Below are 17593 nucleotides of genomic sequence, written 5' to 3' on the forward strand. Positions count from 1 at the left end.
CACAGGTATATATACCAGTAGAAGAATCCCAAAATACTTATACTAAGTGAAAGAAGATAAGTCCAAGGGTGGGTAGAGTATATACTAGTTTTTTTTTTTTTTTAATTGAGATAAATAAATAGTTTTTTTGTTTTGTTTTTTGGTTTTTGAGGTAGGATATCACTCTAGCTCAGGCTGACCTGAAATTCACTATGTAGTCTCAGGGTGGCCTTGAACTCACAACCATCCTCCTACCTCTGCCTTCCAAGTGCTGGGATTAATGTTGTGTACCACCACGCCTGGCTCAAGCATAGCTTCTTAAACTATGGGGTCATACAACTGGATGACTGAATGTGGGGACTCTTGAACCATTTGGTAAAAGGTTTCTGAATGAAAGCAACCAAAAATTAATTCAAATCAAATGTGTTATCAATCTGGGGTGTGTCTGCAGTGCTTCCCTGGGTTGCACTACAGGCTTTGACTTCAGCCTTGCTTCAGGCCACACAGCATGCACAGTTAGCACTGCACAGTTATACCACGTAGAGCAAACGAATGCTACCTGAAACTCCTCAGCTCAGACTCAAGACTACTGCATGCTGTGAGCTGCAGTGTTTTACTGCAGATATGAAGTCTGTTCTTGTAGAAACTAAAGTTTAATTTGGGCTGGAGAGATGGCCTAGCAGTTAAGCACTTGCCTGTGAAGCCTAAGGACTCTGGTTCGAGGCTTGATTCCCCAGGACCCACGTTAGCCAGATGTACAAGGGGGAGCACGCATCTGGAGTTTGTTTGCAGTGGCTGGAGGCCCTGGCGCACCCATTCTCTCTCTCTCTCTCTGCCTCTTTCTCTCTCTGTTGGTCGCTCTCAAATAAATAAATAAATAAATATGATAAACAAACAAAAAAATAGTTTAATTTTAGAAACCAGAGACTAATTTCCTCCCATTATCTCTCATATTTTTTTTTCAAAATTTTTATTTATTTATTTGAGAGCGACAGACACAGGGAGAAAGACAGAGGGAGAGAGAGACAATGGGCGCACCAGGGCCTCCAGCCACTGCAAACGAACTCCAGACGCGTGCGCCCCCTTGTGCATCTGGCTAACGTGGGACCTGGGGAACCGAGCCTCGAACCGGGGTCCTTAGGCTTCACAGGCAAGCGCTTAACCACTAAGCCATCTCTCCAGCCCTAATTTCCTCATAATTTTTATTACACTAAGCTATAAGTAAATTTTGAAAAAAAAATTATGTTTTATTTATTTATTTGAGAGAAAGAGAATGGGCGCACCAGGGCCTCCAGCCACTGCAGACAAACTCCAGATGCATGTGCCTCCTTGTGCATCTGGCTTATGTGGGTCCTGGAGAGTTGACCTGGCATACTTTGGCTTTGCAAGCAAATGCCTTAAACCACCAAGCCATCTTTCCAGCCCCACTTTTGTTTAATTAGAATTTTTTTTTCGAGGTAGGGTCTCACTCTAGCCCAGGCTGACCTGGAATTCACTATGGAGTCTCAGGGTGGCCTCGAACTCATGATCATCCTCCTACCTCTGCCTCCCAAGTGCTGGGATTAAAGGTGTGTGCCACCACACCCGGCTAATTAGAATTTTTTAATATATTATTAAATTTATTTTCTGATTGAATTGCTACCTCTTCATTAAAAAAAAAAAAATTATAGGCTGGGTGTGGTGGCGCATGCCTTTAATCCCAGCACTTGGGAGGCAGAGGTAGGAGGATGATCATGAGTTCGAGGCCACCCTGAGACTCCATAGTGAATTCCAGGTCAGCCTGGGCCAGAGTGAGACCCTACCTCAAAAAAAAAAAAAAAAAAAAATTATTAACTAGAGAGAGGAAGATTTCGTTTGTGAAAGTGCTCACCATGCAAGCACTAGGACCTGAAGTAGGTCCCAGAATCTATGAGAAGCCAGGTGTGGTTGCAAGCACTTACAATCCCAATGCTGCAGAGGAAGACAGTGACTCTAGCCTACATGGCAAGTTCGGGACAAGTGAGAGACCTTGGGTGGTGCTCAAGAAATAACACCTAAGGTTATCCTCTGACCTCTACATGCACATGTACACGTATGTACACCTGCTCACGTGTACATGCGCGCGCGCGTACACACACACACACACACACACACACAGGAAATCTTGGATTAGGACAGAATTGCCCACAATTTCTGAAATGGTCCCAAGACATACTTCTATTTTGTACTGTGTATTTATGTGGAACAGACTTCTCAGCACTGACGAAATATTCAGACAAGATTGAATTCTTTATATAAAAAGAAACAACATATCAACATATCCATCTCAGTGTGAAAAACTGGCTTTTAATCTTTTTGTTTGTTTGTTTTTTGGTTTTTCAAGGTAGGCTTTCACTCTAGCCCAGGCTGACCTGGAATTCACTGTGTAGTGTCAGGGTGGCCTCAACTCACCGTGAGCCTCCTACCTCTGCCTCCCAAGTGCTGAGATTAAAGGCGTGCGCCACCACGCCTAGCTCACCATTCTTTTTGCCTAAGAAATTCTTACATGACTAGATATGTAGGTATATAAGATAGGAGTAAAATGAAAAGTTGCCCAGCTGGTTTTTTATCTTTAATAAATGTTAAAGTTGTATGTATACCAAAGGATTACCTTAAAATAAATTTCTTTGTGATTTATTATCAACAAACTTTTGATACATACATATCTAGAGTCATGTAAGAGTTTCTTAGGCTAAAAGAATGGTGTGCTGGGCGTGGTGGCGCACGCCTTTAATCGCAGCACTTGGGAGGCAGAGGTAGGAGGCTCACGGTGAGTTTGAGGCCACCCTGACACTACACAGTGAATTCCAGGTCAGCCTGGGCTAGAGTGAAAGCCTACCTCGAAAAACCAAAAATAAAAATAAAAAGAATGGTGAGTAGAAAAAGTTCAAGAAGCCTGACAGAGCAGTTTGATGGCTAACAGGGACACAGGACGGGAAGGTTAAGAAAGTGGAGGTCAATGCTGGGAATCTTCCTTGGTTCTCCAGTTTATTTTTCTGAGACAGGGTCTTTCTGATGTTGGAGCTCACCAATTCAGCAAGATTCGCTGGCCAGCAAACCCCAGGGAAAGTCCTATTCTGCTTCCCCAGCACGGGGATTGTGCATACTGCCACACCCAGCTTTTGCTGGGGTGCTATGTATTTGAACTCAGATCCTCTTGCTTGCACAGCAAGCACTTTACTGACTGAGCTATTTTCCAAGCCCAAGGGTTGTTGTAGAACAACTTAATCCTTTATTAGAAAACAATCTTCATGAAGCTTACTTCCTTGAAACAAACAGTAAGACTCCAGCTTTATAAAGTGTAGAAGCTGGGTGTGGTGGTGTACTTCTTTCATCCCAGGAGCCAGAGAAAGGAGAATCACTGCTCACTGTGAGTTCTAAGCTAGCCTGGGATTAGAGTGAGTTCCAAGAGGTCAGTGTGACCTTGAATGAGACACTACCACAAAACTGGGGGGGGGGGGAGGGGGAAGTCGTTTAGTTGGGTAGGGTGGTACATTGGCACATGTCTATCATTCCAGAATTTAGGTAGCAGGCAGATGGATCAAGGAAAGTTCAAGGAAAGCTAGTTTTGGCCCATTGAAACCCTGTCTCAAAAAGAACAAAAGGGCTGGAGAAATTGCTCAGTGGTTAAGGTGCTTGCTGAGAAAACATAACAACTCAGGTTCAATTCCCCAGTACATATGTAAAGGTGGATGCACAAAGTGGGACATGCATATGGCATATGTTGCAGTGGCTAGAGGTCTTTGTGCACCCATTCTCTCTCTCTCTCTCTCTCTCTCTCTCTCTCTCTCCTTGAAAATAAATAGAAATATTAAAAGGAGGGGGGGGGCTTCTGGAGAGATGGCTCAGTGGTTAAAGGCACATGCTTGCAAAGCCTGATGGCCTGGGTTCAATTCCTCAGTACCCACTTAGAGTCAGGTGGACAAAGTGGAGAATGTGTCTGGAGTCCATTTGCAGTTGCTAAAGGCCCTTGTGTGCCCATTCATTCTCATTCTCTCTCTCTATGTAAATAAAATACAACAACAAAACCAAAACAAGCAAAATGGGAAAGTAATTTAAAACTGTTAGCTTCACATTAAAGTTAACAGTAAATTGAGATCATATTCTGACACTTTCATGTAAAAAGGATGGTAACTGCTAAGCTTCTGAGCCAAGTCTTCCTTTGTAGCATCTCATAATGAACGTTTCTCTCTAGTCACCCAAGAAATCACAGCCACAGTGTGGAATTTACCTGCCTGTCTCTTTCTATTGTGCTATACTAAAATCCACATTAGTTACACAAAAGTACATAGAAAAACTACCCACTGGCTAGAGCTATCAACACGTCAATATGGCCCCTTTCATACTAGGGTTCAGTCCTGCAGGCCTAGGCATGTATCACCCTGCCTGTGCCCCAGCAAAAATTTTGTCAACCTGATGGGATCTGGCTTCTCCTAACACAGCTCTGGGCACGTCCATGAGGGTGTTTCCAGAGAGGTTTAACTGACGGGGGAAGAGCTATCCTGAATATGGGTGGTACCATTCCATGGACTGGGATCTCCACTACTGAATAAAAAAGAGAAAGTCAGGCTGGAGAGATGGCCTAGTGCTTGCCAGCAAAGCCAAAGGACCACAGTATGATTCTCCAGGACCCATGTAAACTAGAGGCACAAGGTGGTGCATGTTTCTGGAGTACATTTAAAGCAGCTGTCTGTCTGTCTGTCTGCCTGCCTGCATCTATCTATCTGTCTGTCTGTCTGTCTGTCTAGCTCCTTTTCTCTCTCTTAAATAAAAAAATTTTTTTTTTTAAAAGGAGAAAGTGAAGGTGGGTGTGTGATGCACACCTTTAATCCGAGAATTTGGGAGGCTCAGAGGGAGGAGGATTACCATGAATTCGAGGCCACCTGAGACTACATAGTCAATTCCAAGTCAGCATGGGCTAGAGTGAAACCCAACCTCGGAAAACCGAAAAAATAAAAATAAATTAAAAAGGAGAAAGTGAACTGGACCCTTGAATTCATCTCTCTGCTCCCTTACTACAGCCGCCTTACACTCCTGCCATTACGCTCTCCCTCAATGATAGACTGAACCCCCAATCCACCAGCCAAATTAAGGATTTCCTCCTTTAAGTTGCTTTTTGTCAGGTATCTTGCCACAGAAATGAGAAAAGTTACCGATGCAGACTTGGTTGTTTTCATTATGTGTAGACTCTTGCAGTGATTGTTTCTAAGTCTCGAAGCAGGCACTTAGTCTACATCAGATATCACCTGAAAGTAATCAACTTATTGATTTGACATTTGCTGGAAGTTTTAAACAAACTCTCCCATCGTTCTGAGAAATGGAGGATGAGATGCCAAACTAATTCACTGTGGATGTCTCTACTTCTACCTCTTATGCTAACAGACAAGGTAGCTGCAAGATTACTGAAGAACTAGGTCACCAGCCCTGAAAACACCGGCAATAAACAACATACCTTCCTTCGATCTTTAAGAATTCTGTCCAAACTCTCTTCATTAACTTTGCTTGCGTAGTCATAAAAACTGTTGTTTTTAAAGAGAAAAAAAATGTATTAAAATTCCACAGCACTGACATAGACATGCTTTCCAGGAGTTTTGGAAGTGTCTAACCCTGAAAAGATAGAACTGCTTACAGACAAAGGTGTACAAAGAAATGTCTAAATACTTTCCAGGGCAGAAGGTACATTTTGTGTCAAACTCTACTCAAAAGATTGCTACATTCTAAAGACATTACTTCCATGTGTAGGAAGTAACCAAGTAATTACCAAGTGTGAGGTTTCAAATGGCCGTCGCTTCTTTGTTTCTAAGTACTTGTATAACAGCAGCCCGTTTTTGGTGAAGGAAGAGGGGAAAGGACATGGCTGCGTGTTAAAGGCACTGTGCTCTCCTGCTACTTCACAAAGCTCTTATCACAGTGTTGATAGATTCAGACCAAAAATTCAGCAAGTTTGAGGCGGGCGTGGTGGGGCTCGTCTTTAATCCCAGCACTCAGGAGGCAGAGGTAGGAGGGTCACTGTGAGTTCAAGGCCACCCTGAGACTCCATAGTGAATTCCAGGTCAGCCTGCACTAGAGTGAGACCCTCCCTCGGGAAAAAAAAAAAAATAATAATTCAGCAAAGTTAGTGGCCTTGGGTAAATTGAAGAGCCATTAGGAAGATGGGCTGTAATTTGCAGCCAGGTCTGGCTAGTTCCAAACAATGTGCCCACCTCCAAAAACAGACCAATCTGACCCCTCAGACGTACTGACTCACAGGCCCTTCCTTCCTATCTCTGGCCTTCTTCCCGCCACCATAAACCGAGGCCCTAAAGGCAGGAAGGAGTTCAACAGAAGAATCTGGCTGTCACCAGGAGATATTAGCTTAAGCCAAGTTGTGCTTCTCACTGTAGGATCTGGGACAAGCCATGTACCTTACTGGCTCTCCATTTCCTTGTTTTGCAAAATCAGAAGTTTGTAGCAAGCTAGGTGTGGTGGCGCATGCCTTTAACTCAGCAGTGGGAGGCAGAGGTAGGAGGATGGCCATGAGTTCAAGGCCACCTTGAGAATACATAGTGAATTCCAGGTCAGCCTGGGCTAGAGTGATACCCTACCTCGAAACACAAAATAAATAAATAAATAAATAAATAAATAAATAAATAAATAAATAAATAAATAAAATAAGAAAAAGGTTGTAGTATACAGATCTTTTATAAGGTTTTCTTTCCATTTTAAGCAGTAGGAGTCTTGGGGGCGGGAGGGACATGCCTTTAGTTCCAGCACTAAGATAGGAGGGTCACTGAGTTCAAGGCAAACCTATGGCTACAGAGTAAGTTCCAGGTCAGCGTGGCTACAGATTCAGCCTCAGACAAATACAACAAACACAGAACAAAAGGTATGCAAGGCTTCTTCTGGTGCTGACAATATTTTAATGAATGCCTCACAGAGAACCACAGAATATAGCTAGTAAAGGCCTGACAATCAGGCCCAGAGGCAACAAGGCCTGGTGGATTTAAACTGCTCAGATGATCTTCAGATGAATCAGTGATTGCTCATATGGCTTCCCCACTCCTTCCAGTCAGGTGGAAATGGAAAAGATGAGATTATTGGCCACTCTGAAGCTTCGTTTATAGGTAGCCATCTAGCACAATGACAATCCTCTGGACTAACCAGTAAGTAAGGGTGGGACATGAGTCCCAGGGGGGGTAAATAGGTGCATACAACGAGGTCAGGGTGAAAGCCACCGGGTACAGCAGGAAGGCAAAGGGGCTAGCAGGGTGAGGTAAGGACGTGTTGGACAAGAACACTGGAAGGTACCTGTATGAGCACAGTGGAAGGAAAGCACTGGCTGGCTTCCAGAAGGGGTGGCGTACACATGTGGCATGCATAAGCCCCCATGTTCAAGCTCCAGCACAGGAAGAGAGCCACAAGACTGGCAGTCCTGCATGGCGGTTTGGAGAGGGCTACTTTCCCCTTCCCCTTTCCTTCCAGATCTCTCTTGTTGTTTTCTCCCTTCTGAATGTCCCTCTTCCCATTCCTTTCTGTCCTTCAGTTGGCCATATAAGGAACTGGTATATTAAACAGAAGGAGGACGCTTTCTATTTCCTTCCCCCTTCCTTTGTGAGACATGTTCTCCCACTTCAGCCTCCCAAGTAGCCGAAACCACAGGCTTGAGCCACTGCTCAAGGCTCCTTTCATTTTAAAGTTGACCACTGAATATTTTCAACTTTCTTTCAAAATAGTCATTATTTTATGTGTATCATATATGATTCCTAGTCAACTTTGTGTGTGTTTGTGGGGGGAGGGGTCAAAGTAGGGTCTCACTCTAGCCCAGACTAACCTGGAATTCACTATATAGTCTCAGGGTGGTCTCAAACTCATGGTAATCCTCCTATCTCTGTCTCCCAAGTGTGGGATTAAAAGAGTGTGTCACCACATCCAGCCCTAGTAAACTTTTTAATTTTTTATTGTCAGAGCCCTTGACAAGGAGGCTACATAGGAAGGAGTTTCATGAGTTCAAGGCTAGCTTAGACAATACAGAGACTGTTTCAAAACAATCACAAAAAAAAAAAAAAGAAAAAGAAAAACAAACAACAAAAAAACAGGAAAAGATTTAGGGTGCCTTTACTTGTGACTTTAAAGGCACCATCAGTTCTAGGACTGAATTCCGTAGTTTTTTTGTTTGTTTGTTTTTGATTTTTCGAGGTAGGGTCTCACTCTAGACCTGGAATTCACTATGGAGTCTCAGGGTGGCCTCGAACTCATGGCAATCCTCCTACCTCTGCCTCCCGAGTGCTGGGATTAAAGGCAAGCGCTACCATGCCCGGCTGAATTCCGTAGTTTTAATCATCTCTTTTAACAAAGACTGAACCGATAAAGACAAGGCTTACCTAAAAAGTTTCGAACAAGGCTGATGATTATGGATCTCTGTGATCAGAAAGAAAAACACAGCTCAGTTAATCAAGAAAGATACAGGCAACTGTGGCAGCTCAGGCTTTTTATAAAACCAAAATTTCACACACTCACAATGGTTTTCCCCTTGCAAACAGGAGCTGTATGCACACTGGTGAAAGAAGTGGGGCTACTTACCATTTCCACCCCAGGAGAGACACAATCCCAGAACAAAGCAGACTAGAGACTGAGTGGTCTGCTTCCATCTGTCCATGTGTGACAAGGACACATGTGAACGTTTTTATTCAGGAACACACAGCTATTGTGTGCTTTACTCAACCTTACCTATTCAAACAAAGCATCACAAGAGAAAGTAACCACTGACTGGAAGCATTTAATCAAATGGGATAAAAGCTATGAGGACAGCTTTGGGAGGGAAGGGCCTTAACCATCCTGCCATCAATAACTTGCTAAAGACACCTGACAACTTGGCCAGGTTTGGAATTCTGGAAGTCTATTAACCCTTTCAAAGACAATTAATATTGAAGGGACAGTCATTTATAAGCAGACCCTATGAGCTTCTGAAAGATGTTGTGGTGAAGTGGATGAAGGATGTCTTCCTGCTCACCAGGAGGCTGATCTGATTTATGAGACCACAAGACTGACCATTCCATTTTATCTATCACATTTTCCCACAGTAACTAAATATCTGCTACTGCAAAAGTCACTGCCTCAGAGTTTTAGGCTTTAAACTTAATTCAGTTAAAATGTGTGGTGGCACACAGCTTTAATCCCAAGAATGGGAGGTTGAGGTAGGAAGACAGCCATGAGTTCAAAGCCAGCCTGACTACAGAGTGAGTTTCTGGAGACTCTGCTTAAGAAAAAAAAAAAAAAAAGCAGCAGCAGCAGCTAGAAGGACACAGGGCTATCTTTGTTGCATCAGTACTTGTGTTAATGCTGTCCAAACACATACACAGATGCAAAACTTCCACAGGAAGCAAGAGTTCATTTGTCTAGCTCTGGCACTGATACAGTGATGCAAATTAAGTAAACCTCACCTAGAAGTATTTGCTTTTGCCACTAAAAATAATATAGTACTCCAAAGTTATTTTAGATACCATTAATTATTACAGTGTTAGAGCACTTGCCTAGAATATGTACTGGCCTGGTTTCTATCCCTAGCACTACAAAAACAGTAAATAAATGAATAAATAACTAGAATACCCATCAGAAGTGCAGTTTTTGCTGTCAGTTAATCACAACTGTCAATATAACCTTTATTTACTAGATTAATTTTGAATCCCAGGTATAAATAATGCAAAACTACACAGATGTCCTATGAAATGAAACTGCATGCTTTAGGATTTTCAGGAGTTAGCAATGGGCTGGAGAGATGGCTTAGTGGTTAAAGCACTTGCCTACAAAGCCTAAGCACTCAGGCTTGATTCTCCAGGTCCCATGTAAGCTAGATACACAAGGTGGCACATGCGACTGGACTTTCTTTCCAGTGACAAGAGGCCTTGGTGCATCCATTTTCTCTCTCTCTCTCTCTCTTTTTTTTTTTTGGTTTTTTGAGGTAGGGTCTCACTCTAGCCCAGGCTGACCTGGAATTCACTGTGGAGTCTCAGGGTGGCCTCGAACTCACAGCAATCCTATTACCTCTGCCTCCGAGTGCTGGGATTAAAGGCATGCACCACCACGCCTGGCATTCTTTTTTTAAAAAAGGGTTTTTTATTTTTATTTATTTATTTGAGAGAGAGAGAGAATAGACACACCAAGGACTCTATAGCCACTGCAAATGAACTCCAGATGCATGCGCCACCTTGTACATCTGGCTTACATGGATTCTGGGCAATAGAAGCGAGGTCCTTTGGTTTTGCAGGCAAGTGCCTTAACTGCTAAGCCATCTCTCTAGCCCTCTCTTCTCCCTCTTTCTCCCTTCCTCTCTGTCTCAAATAAAAATAAATAAAAATAATAATAATAAAATAAAGAAAGAATTGAAGCACAGTAAAAGTAACTAAAAAAATTAGAAAGAGAGAAAGAATGAGTGTGTATGAGTTAGCAAAACCAAACCAAAAACCCCTTAAGGAAAGGTTCTGCCCACAAGTCTTTATTTGTCAGGGCATATCCATGATGAATGGCTTTTATTGTTTTGGCTCTTGGAGACAGTTTAGTTATTTGTTTCCCCCAAATTTTACCTCTACCTCAATCCTCACCCTTAGCTCACATTCCCTGCACTATAAGGTTATCTAGACTTGAAGTTGATGATTGTTCTCTGTATGTTCCATGCAGTACTTGTTCTGTGCACGTCCCTTGGCCCTACGTTTCCCTCCTTCATGGGGTCCTAACTGACTCCCCATTAGCAATTTTACTCAATTTTTTTCTGTGGTTTTTCGAAGAAGGGTGTCACTCTAGCCCAGGCTGACCTGGAATTCATTATGGAGTCTTAGGGTGGCTCCAAACTCACAGTGATTCTCCTACCTCTGCCTCCCGAGTGCTGGGATTAAAGACGTGTGCCACCACACCAGGCTAGTTTGTCTCAATTTTGAACACTTGTGAGATTTCTTTCTTTCCTTTTTAAAAAAACAAACAAACATATATTTTATTATTTATTTGGAGAGAGAGAAGGGGTGCATCAGGGCCTCCAGCCACTCACTGCAAATGAACTCCAGATGCATGTACCACCTTGTGCATCTGGCTTACATGGGTCCTGAGGCATTGAATGAAGGTTCTTTGGCTTTGCAGGCAAGCACCTTAACTGCTAAGCATCTCTCCAGCCCACTTTTTTTTTTTTAGGTAAGGTCTCACTCTAGCCTAGGCAGACCTGGAACTCACTCTGTAGTCACAGGCTGGTCTTGAACTCTTGGTAATATTCTTACCTCTGCCTCCCCAGTGCTGGGATTACAGGCTTGTGCCTCCACACCAGGCAAAAATTATTTTTATTTGCTAGCAGTGGGCATACCAGGGCCTCTTGCCACTGATGCATGTGCCATTTTGTGCATATGGCTCTGTGTGGGTACTGGGGAATCGAAGCTGTGCCTGTAGTCTTTGCAAACAAGTCAAACAAGAGCCATTTCCCCAGTCTTTCTTTCTTATGACCTTACCTTGCTGTGCAGCACTTCTGTATGTCTGTCTTATCCTCCCCATTGTCTAGAAGGCAGAATATGTCTGGGCATTCCCTCCTCTGCCTAGCTCAGAATCACGAAGTTTTTCAATAGATGCTTGCTGCATACATAAGTGAAGCATCCCCTGCTTAATTCTGCTGGTCAGGACGGCTGCTTGGTGATGTGCTCAAGGTGCACATGAGAAGACTATGCTAGTTCTCAAAAAGAAACCGGTCTACAAGGAGGGGATGCGTCTATAAAAACTCTTCCTCTTTCCCAGAAACCTCCCCAGAGTGACTGTTTAGATCATCCCTGGGAACACTATGTGGGTTTAGCAAGTATCTTATGTATAAGTGTTACTATCCTTGCCAGCTCTCTGTAGGAAGGATGTACAGTATCCCTTCATTAAAGCATGAGGTGCAAGGAGGAGGGCTGAAGGCTCACTGTGTTTTCCAGAATACTATCAAGTGGTCACATACTGTTCATTCAAAGCCAAACCACTGGCTGGGTAAGGGGAGACCCATACTTTCAGCTGTAACGGCAAGTTTACACCAACAGAAGAAAATCTCTTGTTATGTATTAATACGTATCATTTTAGTTTTTTATGCATTCTTTGTTGTTGTTGTTATTGTTTTTTGAGGTAGGGATTTGCTCTAGCCCAGTCTGACCTGGAATTCATTATGTGACAGTCTCAGGGTGGCTTTGAACTCATGGAGAGTCTCCTACCTCTGCCTCCTAAGTGCTGGGATTAAAGGTGCGCACCACCACGCCTGGCTTTTTATGCATTCTTTAGTAGTTTATATTAAAATCAGTTACGAGTCAAAGAACAAGACAAATAGTAAGCATACATAGGGAGGAATATTTCAAAGGCCACTGACAGACTTACCAATTACTTGTAGAAATTCTGTGTTGCTGATTTGTGAGTCACTGATGCTAAAAGTTTCCTCTTGCCTTACTTCTCCTAGCAGAAATCCTTCCTAAGAGCAACAACAAAAAACAGTTGCAGGTTAAATTACTTATTTTATTTTATTACTTTATAATATTATTTTTATTATTTTATAATAAATTTAACAGTAATCAAAATAAGCTTAAGATACATACATACACACACACACACACACACACAGAAATATATATATTTTAATGCTTTTTAATTTTTAAAAAATATTTTCTTTATTTACTTGAGAGAGAAAGAACACGCCAGGGCCTCCAGCCACCACAACAAACACCAGATGCATGTGCCTACCTGTGCATCTGGCTTATGTGGGTACTGGGGAATTGATCCTGGATCCTTAGGCTTCACAGGCAAGCACCTTAACTGCTAAGCCATTTCTCCAGCCCCACATGTATATTTTTATATTTACTTCATAAACCAAGTAGACTAAGGTATACCTATTTTCTTAAAATATTGAGAGAGAGAGACAGAGAGACAGAGAGAGTAGGTGTAGTATACCAGGGTCTCCTGCCACTGCAAAAGAATTCCAGATGCATGTGCCACTTTGTACATCTGGCTTACACAGGTAACAAGGAATCAAACCCAAGCCATATCCAGCCCTAGGTATATCTTTGAAAAAACAGATTCCATAACAAGATAAATTATTATTTGAGTATCATCAAGTCTTCCCTGATTTTAGGTGAACTCATTATCTAAATCCTAATAAATCTCATAGAATATTGGAAAAATTCAGGAAGCACAACTATCCCAAGGCTGTTTTCTTGAAAATACATGCCACTGCTCTAAAATCCCTGCTAATGACGGAAGGGGAAGCACTATGCCAATGAGGAGTGCTTGGGTGGAAGGACATGAGAAGCAAATATATCATTCACATGAAAATTTTTCCTTAACAAATGCAATTTATTTATGCCTGTGGAACACATCTATCACCATAATCAATATAGAATTACTCTGCAAATCACTTACTGCTTGGGCACTTGCTGCCATGCTCCGTACAAGTATGGCTGGTGAAGATACTCTACATGTTGAAATAACCCTCTTGTACAAATGATGGACTAATTGATAAGCTGACCTGGAATCTATCTCCCCAAATACCCACAGGAGGCAGAGATAGGAGGATCCCTAAGTCCTAAGTTCGAGGACAGCCTGAAACTACACAGTAAATTCCAGGTCAGCCTGGGCTAAAGCAAAACCCTACCTCGAAAAACCAAAACCAAAAAAAGAAAGAAAGAAAGAAACAAACAAACAAACAAACTGACTGACTAATTCTCTCAAAGAGGTCTCCTTGAGTACCAGTTTGAGAAATACTAACTAAATAAGCTTGTTTGTCCCATGAAAGTCTTTCAATGACGAGTTCTCATAACAAAAGCTTTATCGTGTAATGAGAAAAATTTTAAGAAACATTTTTATTCATTTTGAGAGAGAGAGTGAGTGCATGAGCATGCCAGGGTTCCAGCCACTGCAAATGAACTACAGGTGCATGCACCACTTTGTGCACCTGGCTTTACATAGGTACTGGGGAATTAAACCTGGGTCCTTTGGCTTTGCCAGCAAGCAACTAAACCAGTAAGCCATCTCTCTAGCCCTCCTAATTTTTTTTAATTAAAATGAAAAATAATGTAAAATTCTTGTAAAACTTTAAATCCTTAACCGGGTGTGGTGGTCCATGCTTTTAATCCCAGCATTCAGGAAGCAGAGGTAGGGGGATTGCTGTAGGTTTGAGGGCATCCTAAGATTATGTAGTGAATTCCTTTTCAGCCTGGAATACAGCAAGACTCTACCTTGGAAAACAAAACAGAAATATACAGAAACTTTAAATCCTCAACAACTTAGCTATAGATTCCTAATGTTCTACAGACTAGGGTTCCCAAAATTAGCCAAGTAAGTAAAATAAATTACACACACACACACATGCATGATCCAGTCACCCAGTTAAATTTGAATTTTGGATAAATATCAAACACAATTTTTAGTATACCCTAAATAATACATAAAATTATTTACCAGAAATTCAAACTTAACTCAATGTTCTATATTTTCCTAGTAATTCTAACAGTCCTCTGTATGAGAAACAGTAACAAATCAAAAGTGACATCAAAACACTCTAAAATTAAGTATGGCTAGGTATGGTAGGGCACACCTTTAATCCCAGCACTCAGAAGGCAGAGGTAGGAGGATCACTGTGAGCTCAAAGCCACCCTGAGACTACACAGTGAATTATAGGTCAACCTGGACTAGAGTGAGACCCTACCTCGAGAAGCAAAGAAAATAAAAACAAATGACTAAATAAGGTTAAAATATCAATGTTTATTTACCTACTGGTCTGGACTAAGTAGCTGTTACCTTGCAGCAGGAATAGGCAAACTCAGTGGTGACTAAATCCATTCCAATGCCTATTAATGCTCAGCCTGCAAGAGGAGTATGGCTGCTGTATTTTCTAATGATTGCAATACCACAGGAGTATGTAATGAATTGCTAAAAGTACGTGAAATTTAGTTTTCAGTGCATAAACAAGCTTTTTTAAATTTTTTATCTTTTATTTATTTTTTTATTTATTTGAGAGCAACAGACAGAGAGAGAAAGAGGCAGAGCATGGGCACACCAGGGCTTCCAGCCACTGCAAACAAACTCCAGACGCATGTAACCCCTTGTGCATCTGGCTAACGTGGGTCCTAGGGAATCAAGCCTCGAACCGGGGTCCTTAGGGTTCACAGGCAAGTGCTTCACCACTAAGCCATCTCTCCAGCCCCATAAATAAGCTTTTATTAGAAAACAGTCACTTCACTTGCTTATGGTCTACATTTGCTTTCTTCTCATAACAACAGAGCTCAGTAGCTCCCACAGAGATCACATGGCGCCCGAACCTTAAAGAATATCTTTTACTACCTGGCTCTCTGCAGAAAAATGTTAACTTTAGTTCTACAGAATAATGCATGGCTTTAGAATAATTTCTTTCCTGACAAAACATGTACGTATTACAAAAGTAAACTCTTGGTTCTTCAACTTTAAAATTGACATTACTTCGAAGTATCCCACTGTCTCATATGCACAAGGCCCTGGGTTCAATCTTCATCACTACTAAAAATACTGACAAATCTAAAGAAGGGTGTGGTGGCATATTCCTGAAATCCTAGCACTTGGAGGGGGTGGAAATGGGAGGGTCAGGAGTTCAAAGTCAGATTTGCAATAGCTAGAAGCCAGCCTGGACTACATAACACCTTGTTTTAAAACAACAACAAATTGATAGCAATTTAAGTAATATGTTCAATTCGCTGAAGACTGTAAAAAGACGATCCATTTTTAATAGGTAGTTTCTTGTTCTTACAATAATCTTGCTATGATATTATGATACTACAGAACTCTATAAAATGAAGAAGGATCATTCATCACATAACTGCAGGGTATCAAAAGCTGTCTACACTATTAAGTAGCTTGCTACAAACCAAAAGCCAGTGCTCAGAATTGCCTCTGGAAAAACCTACGCTGTATGTATCCCTATCAGTCATCTGTACCATCAGCACTGAAGAAATGAAAAGTACAGTAACTTAATTCCATTCAATTTACTAATGGAATCACCGCTCAGAATCAGCTTTTATTAATGGAAGTGAAGAAGACTGCTGTCATCAAACGAAATCCAGCACCTCCTCGGGGGGCGGTGCATCATTTTGCTTCGTAATGACAACCACAAAAAGCCCACACACTGGCTTGATGAATTTGAATACTTCCCTAACAACATTACAGAGTATAACCCCCCATAAACGGGTGGGCTAATTAAATATCTCCTGTAGGAGAAAATTACCTAGTTTCACCAAGAATTGCCGGAGACCAGTAAACGACACCGAAAGAAGACTCACTCGGCTCGCCCCTACGGGCTGCACAGCCCACGCCTAATCCGAACCTCCATTCGCGGGCTTGCCACTTCCCCATTTTTCACTAGGACTTCGTCCCGTGCTTCTGCAACACTTGGCCAAGGAACTAAACGAGCAACTTCCAGGAGAGGCAAGCAGACCCCGCGCCCAGTAATACTCCTGCCCCCATCTCCACCGGGCGAAGCGCACACCGCGGGGTGTGACCAGGAGGAGCGGTGGCAGCCGCGCCTTCGCCCGCCGCGCTCCCGACCCGCGGGCCGGTGCGTCTCCCAGACCCGGAGCCCGGCCCCTCGTTCCTCGGGCCCCTGGGCGCCCCTCGCGAGTCTCCGAGACCGCCTCTCGCGGGGCCGGGACAGCGGGCACCCGGTTTCCGCCAGGCGACTCGGACCCTGCGGGAGGCCGGCTGTCCCGCGGGTGGCGCCGAGTGCGGGGCCCGCCGAGGGCGCGGGGGCTCGCCGGGGACCGGAGCCACCTGCGTCGGCAGCAGCTGCTCGGGCCGGGCCCCCGGAACCCGAGCGGCCAGCGGGCCCGGCTCAGCCGCAGACTGCGGCCAGAGGAGGAGGATGAAGGCCCCATTAGGGAGCCCGGCACCTACATGATCTGCGTTGCTGTTGGCGCTGTGGAAACACACAGCGCTGAAGGTGTAGCCCGAGATGGAAGCCGCCATGATGGAAAGCTCCACTTCCCCCATCATGCCCCGCGCGAGGCGCACAGCCTTCTGGCCGCCCGGCCGCTGGGCATCCTGGGAAATGGAGTCTGTGCGGAGGGCGGGCTGGAGTTCGAGAGGCGAGCAGAGCGCCCGTCAGGGAAGTTTTAGGTTTCCACATCAAAAAGACCTGGCAAAGGGCCTCGCACCCAGCACACCTCACATGGCATCTTGTCTGTACAGCATCTGATGCGAACCAGTTTGTCCCTTTTGCAAATGAAGCTGAAGGGTGAAAGGCAGGAGATGATTCCAGCAAACTGAATGGTGTGACGTTGAATGATGTGAGGTGACCCTTTGCTTGCCTGGTTGAGACTAGTATCGCATCAAATATACAAGCAGACAACAGAAAACCTGCAAATTTAATGAAAGATCATTGACGAGAAAAACAAGTAAATGTGAAAAATTATCCAAATTAGAAAGGAAGAAAAAAGAAGAAGAAGAAGAAGAAGCCCTGAGAAGGAACTACCAACTTTACTATCAAGTTGTTGATTCTTTCATGTTCCAAACTTGGCTCCTAGTTTACCACAAAGCTTCTTACATCCCTTTTCAAAGCCAGCAAATCAAACGGATTTTTTAAAAAATGAGTCATTTGCATTGAGAG

At 43.2% G+C, this 17593-nt stretch overlaps 1 protein-coding gene across 1 annotated transcript in view; it reads right to left on the minus strand.

Moving 5' to 3' along the window:
- Abraxas2 (abraxas 2, BRISC complex subunit) overlaps window positions 1-17001 on the minus strand; it is a 33167-nt gene extending 16166 nt beyond the window's left edge. The window contains exons 1-4 of the mRNA XM_045141898.1: window positions 16882-17001; window positions 12349-12439; window positions 8358-8394; window positions 5450-5516 (exon numbers count right to left, since the gene is read on the minus strand). Of these exons, the coding sequence (XP_044997833.1) occupies window positions 5450-5516; window positions 8358-8394; window positions 12349-12439; window positions 16882-16980 (294 nt within the window). The 5' untranslated portion in view covers window positions 16981-17001. The remainder of the gene's footprint in view (window positions 1-5449; window positions 5517-8357; window positions 8395-12348; window positions 12440-16881) is intronic.
- Window positions 17002-17593: the final 592 nt, after the last annotated feature.

The sequence above is a fragment of the Jaculus jaculus genome, chromosome 1 (assembly GCF_020740685.1).
Source record: "Jaculus jaculus isolate mJacJac1 chromosome 1, mJacJac1.mat.Y.cur, whole genome shotgun sequence".
Classification (NCBI taxonomy): Eukaryota; Metazoa; Chordata; class Mammalia; order Rodentia; family Dipodidae; genus Jaculus; species Jaculus jaculus.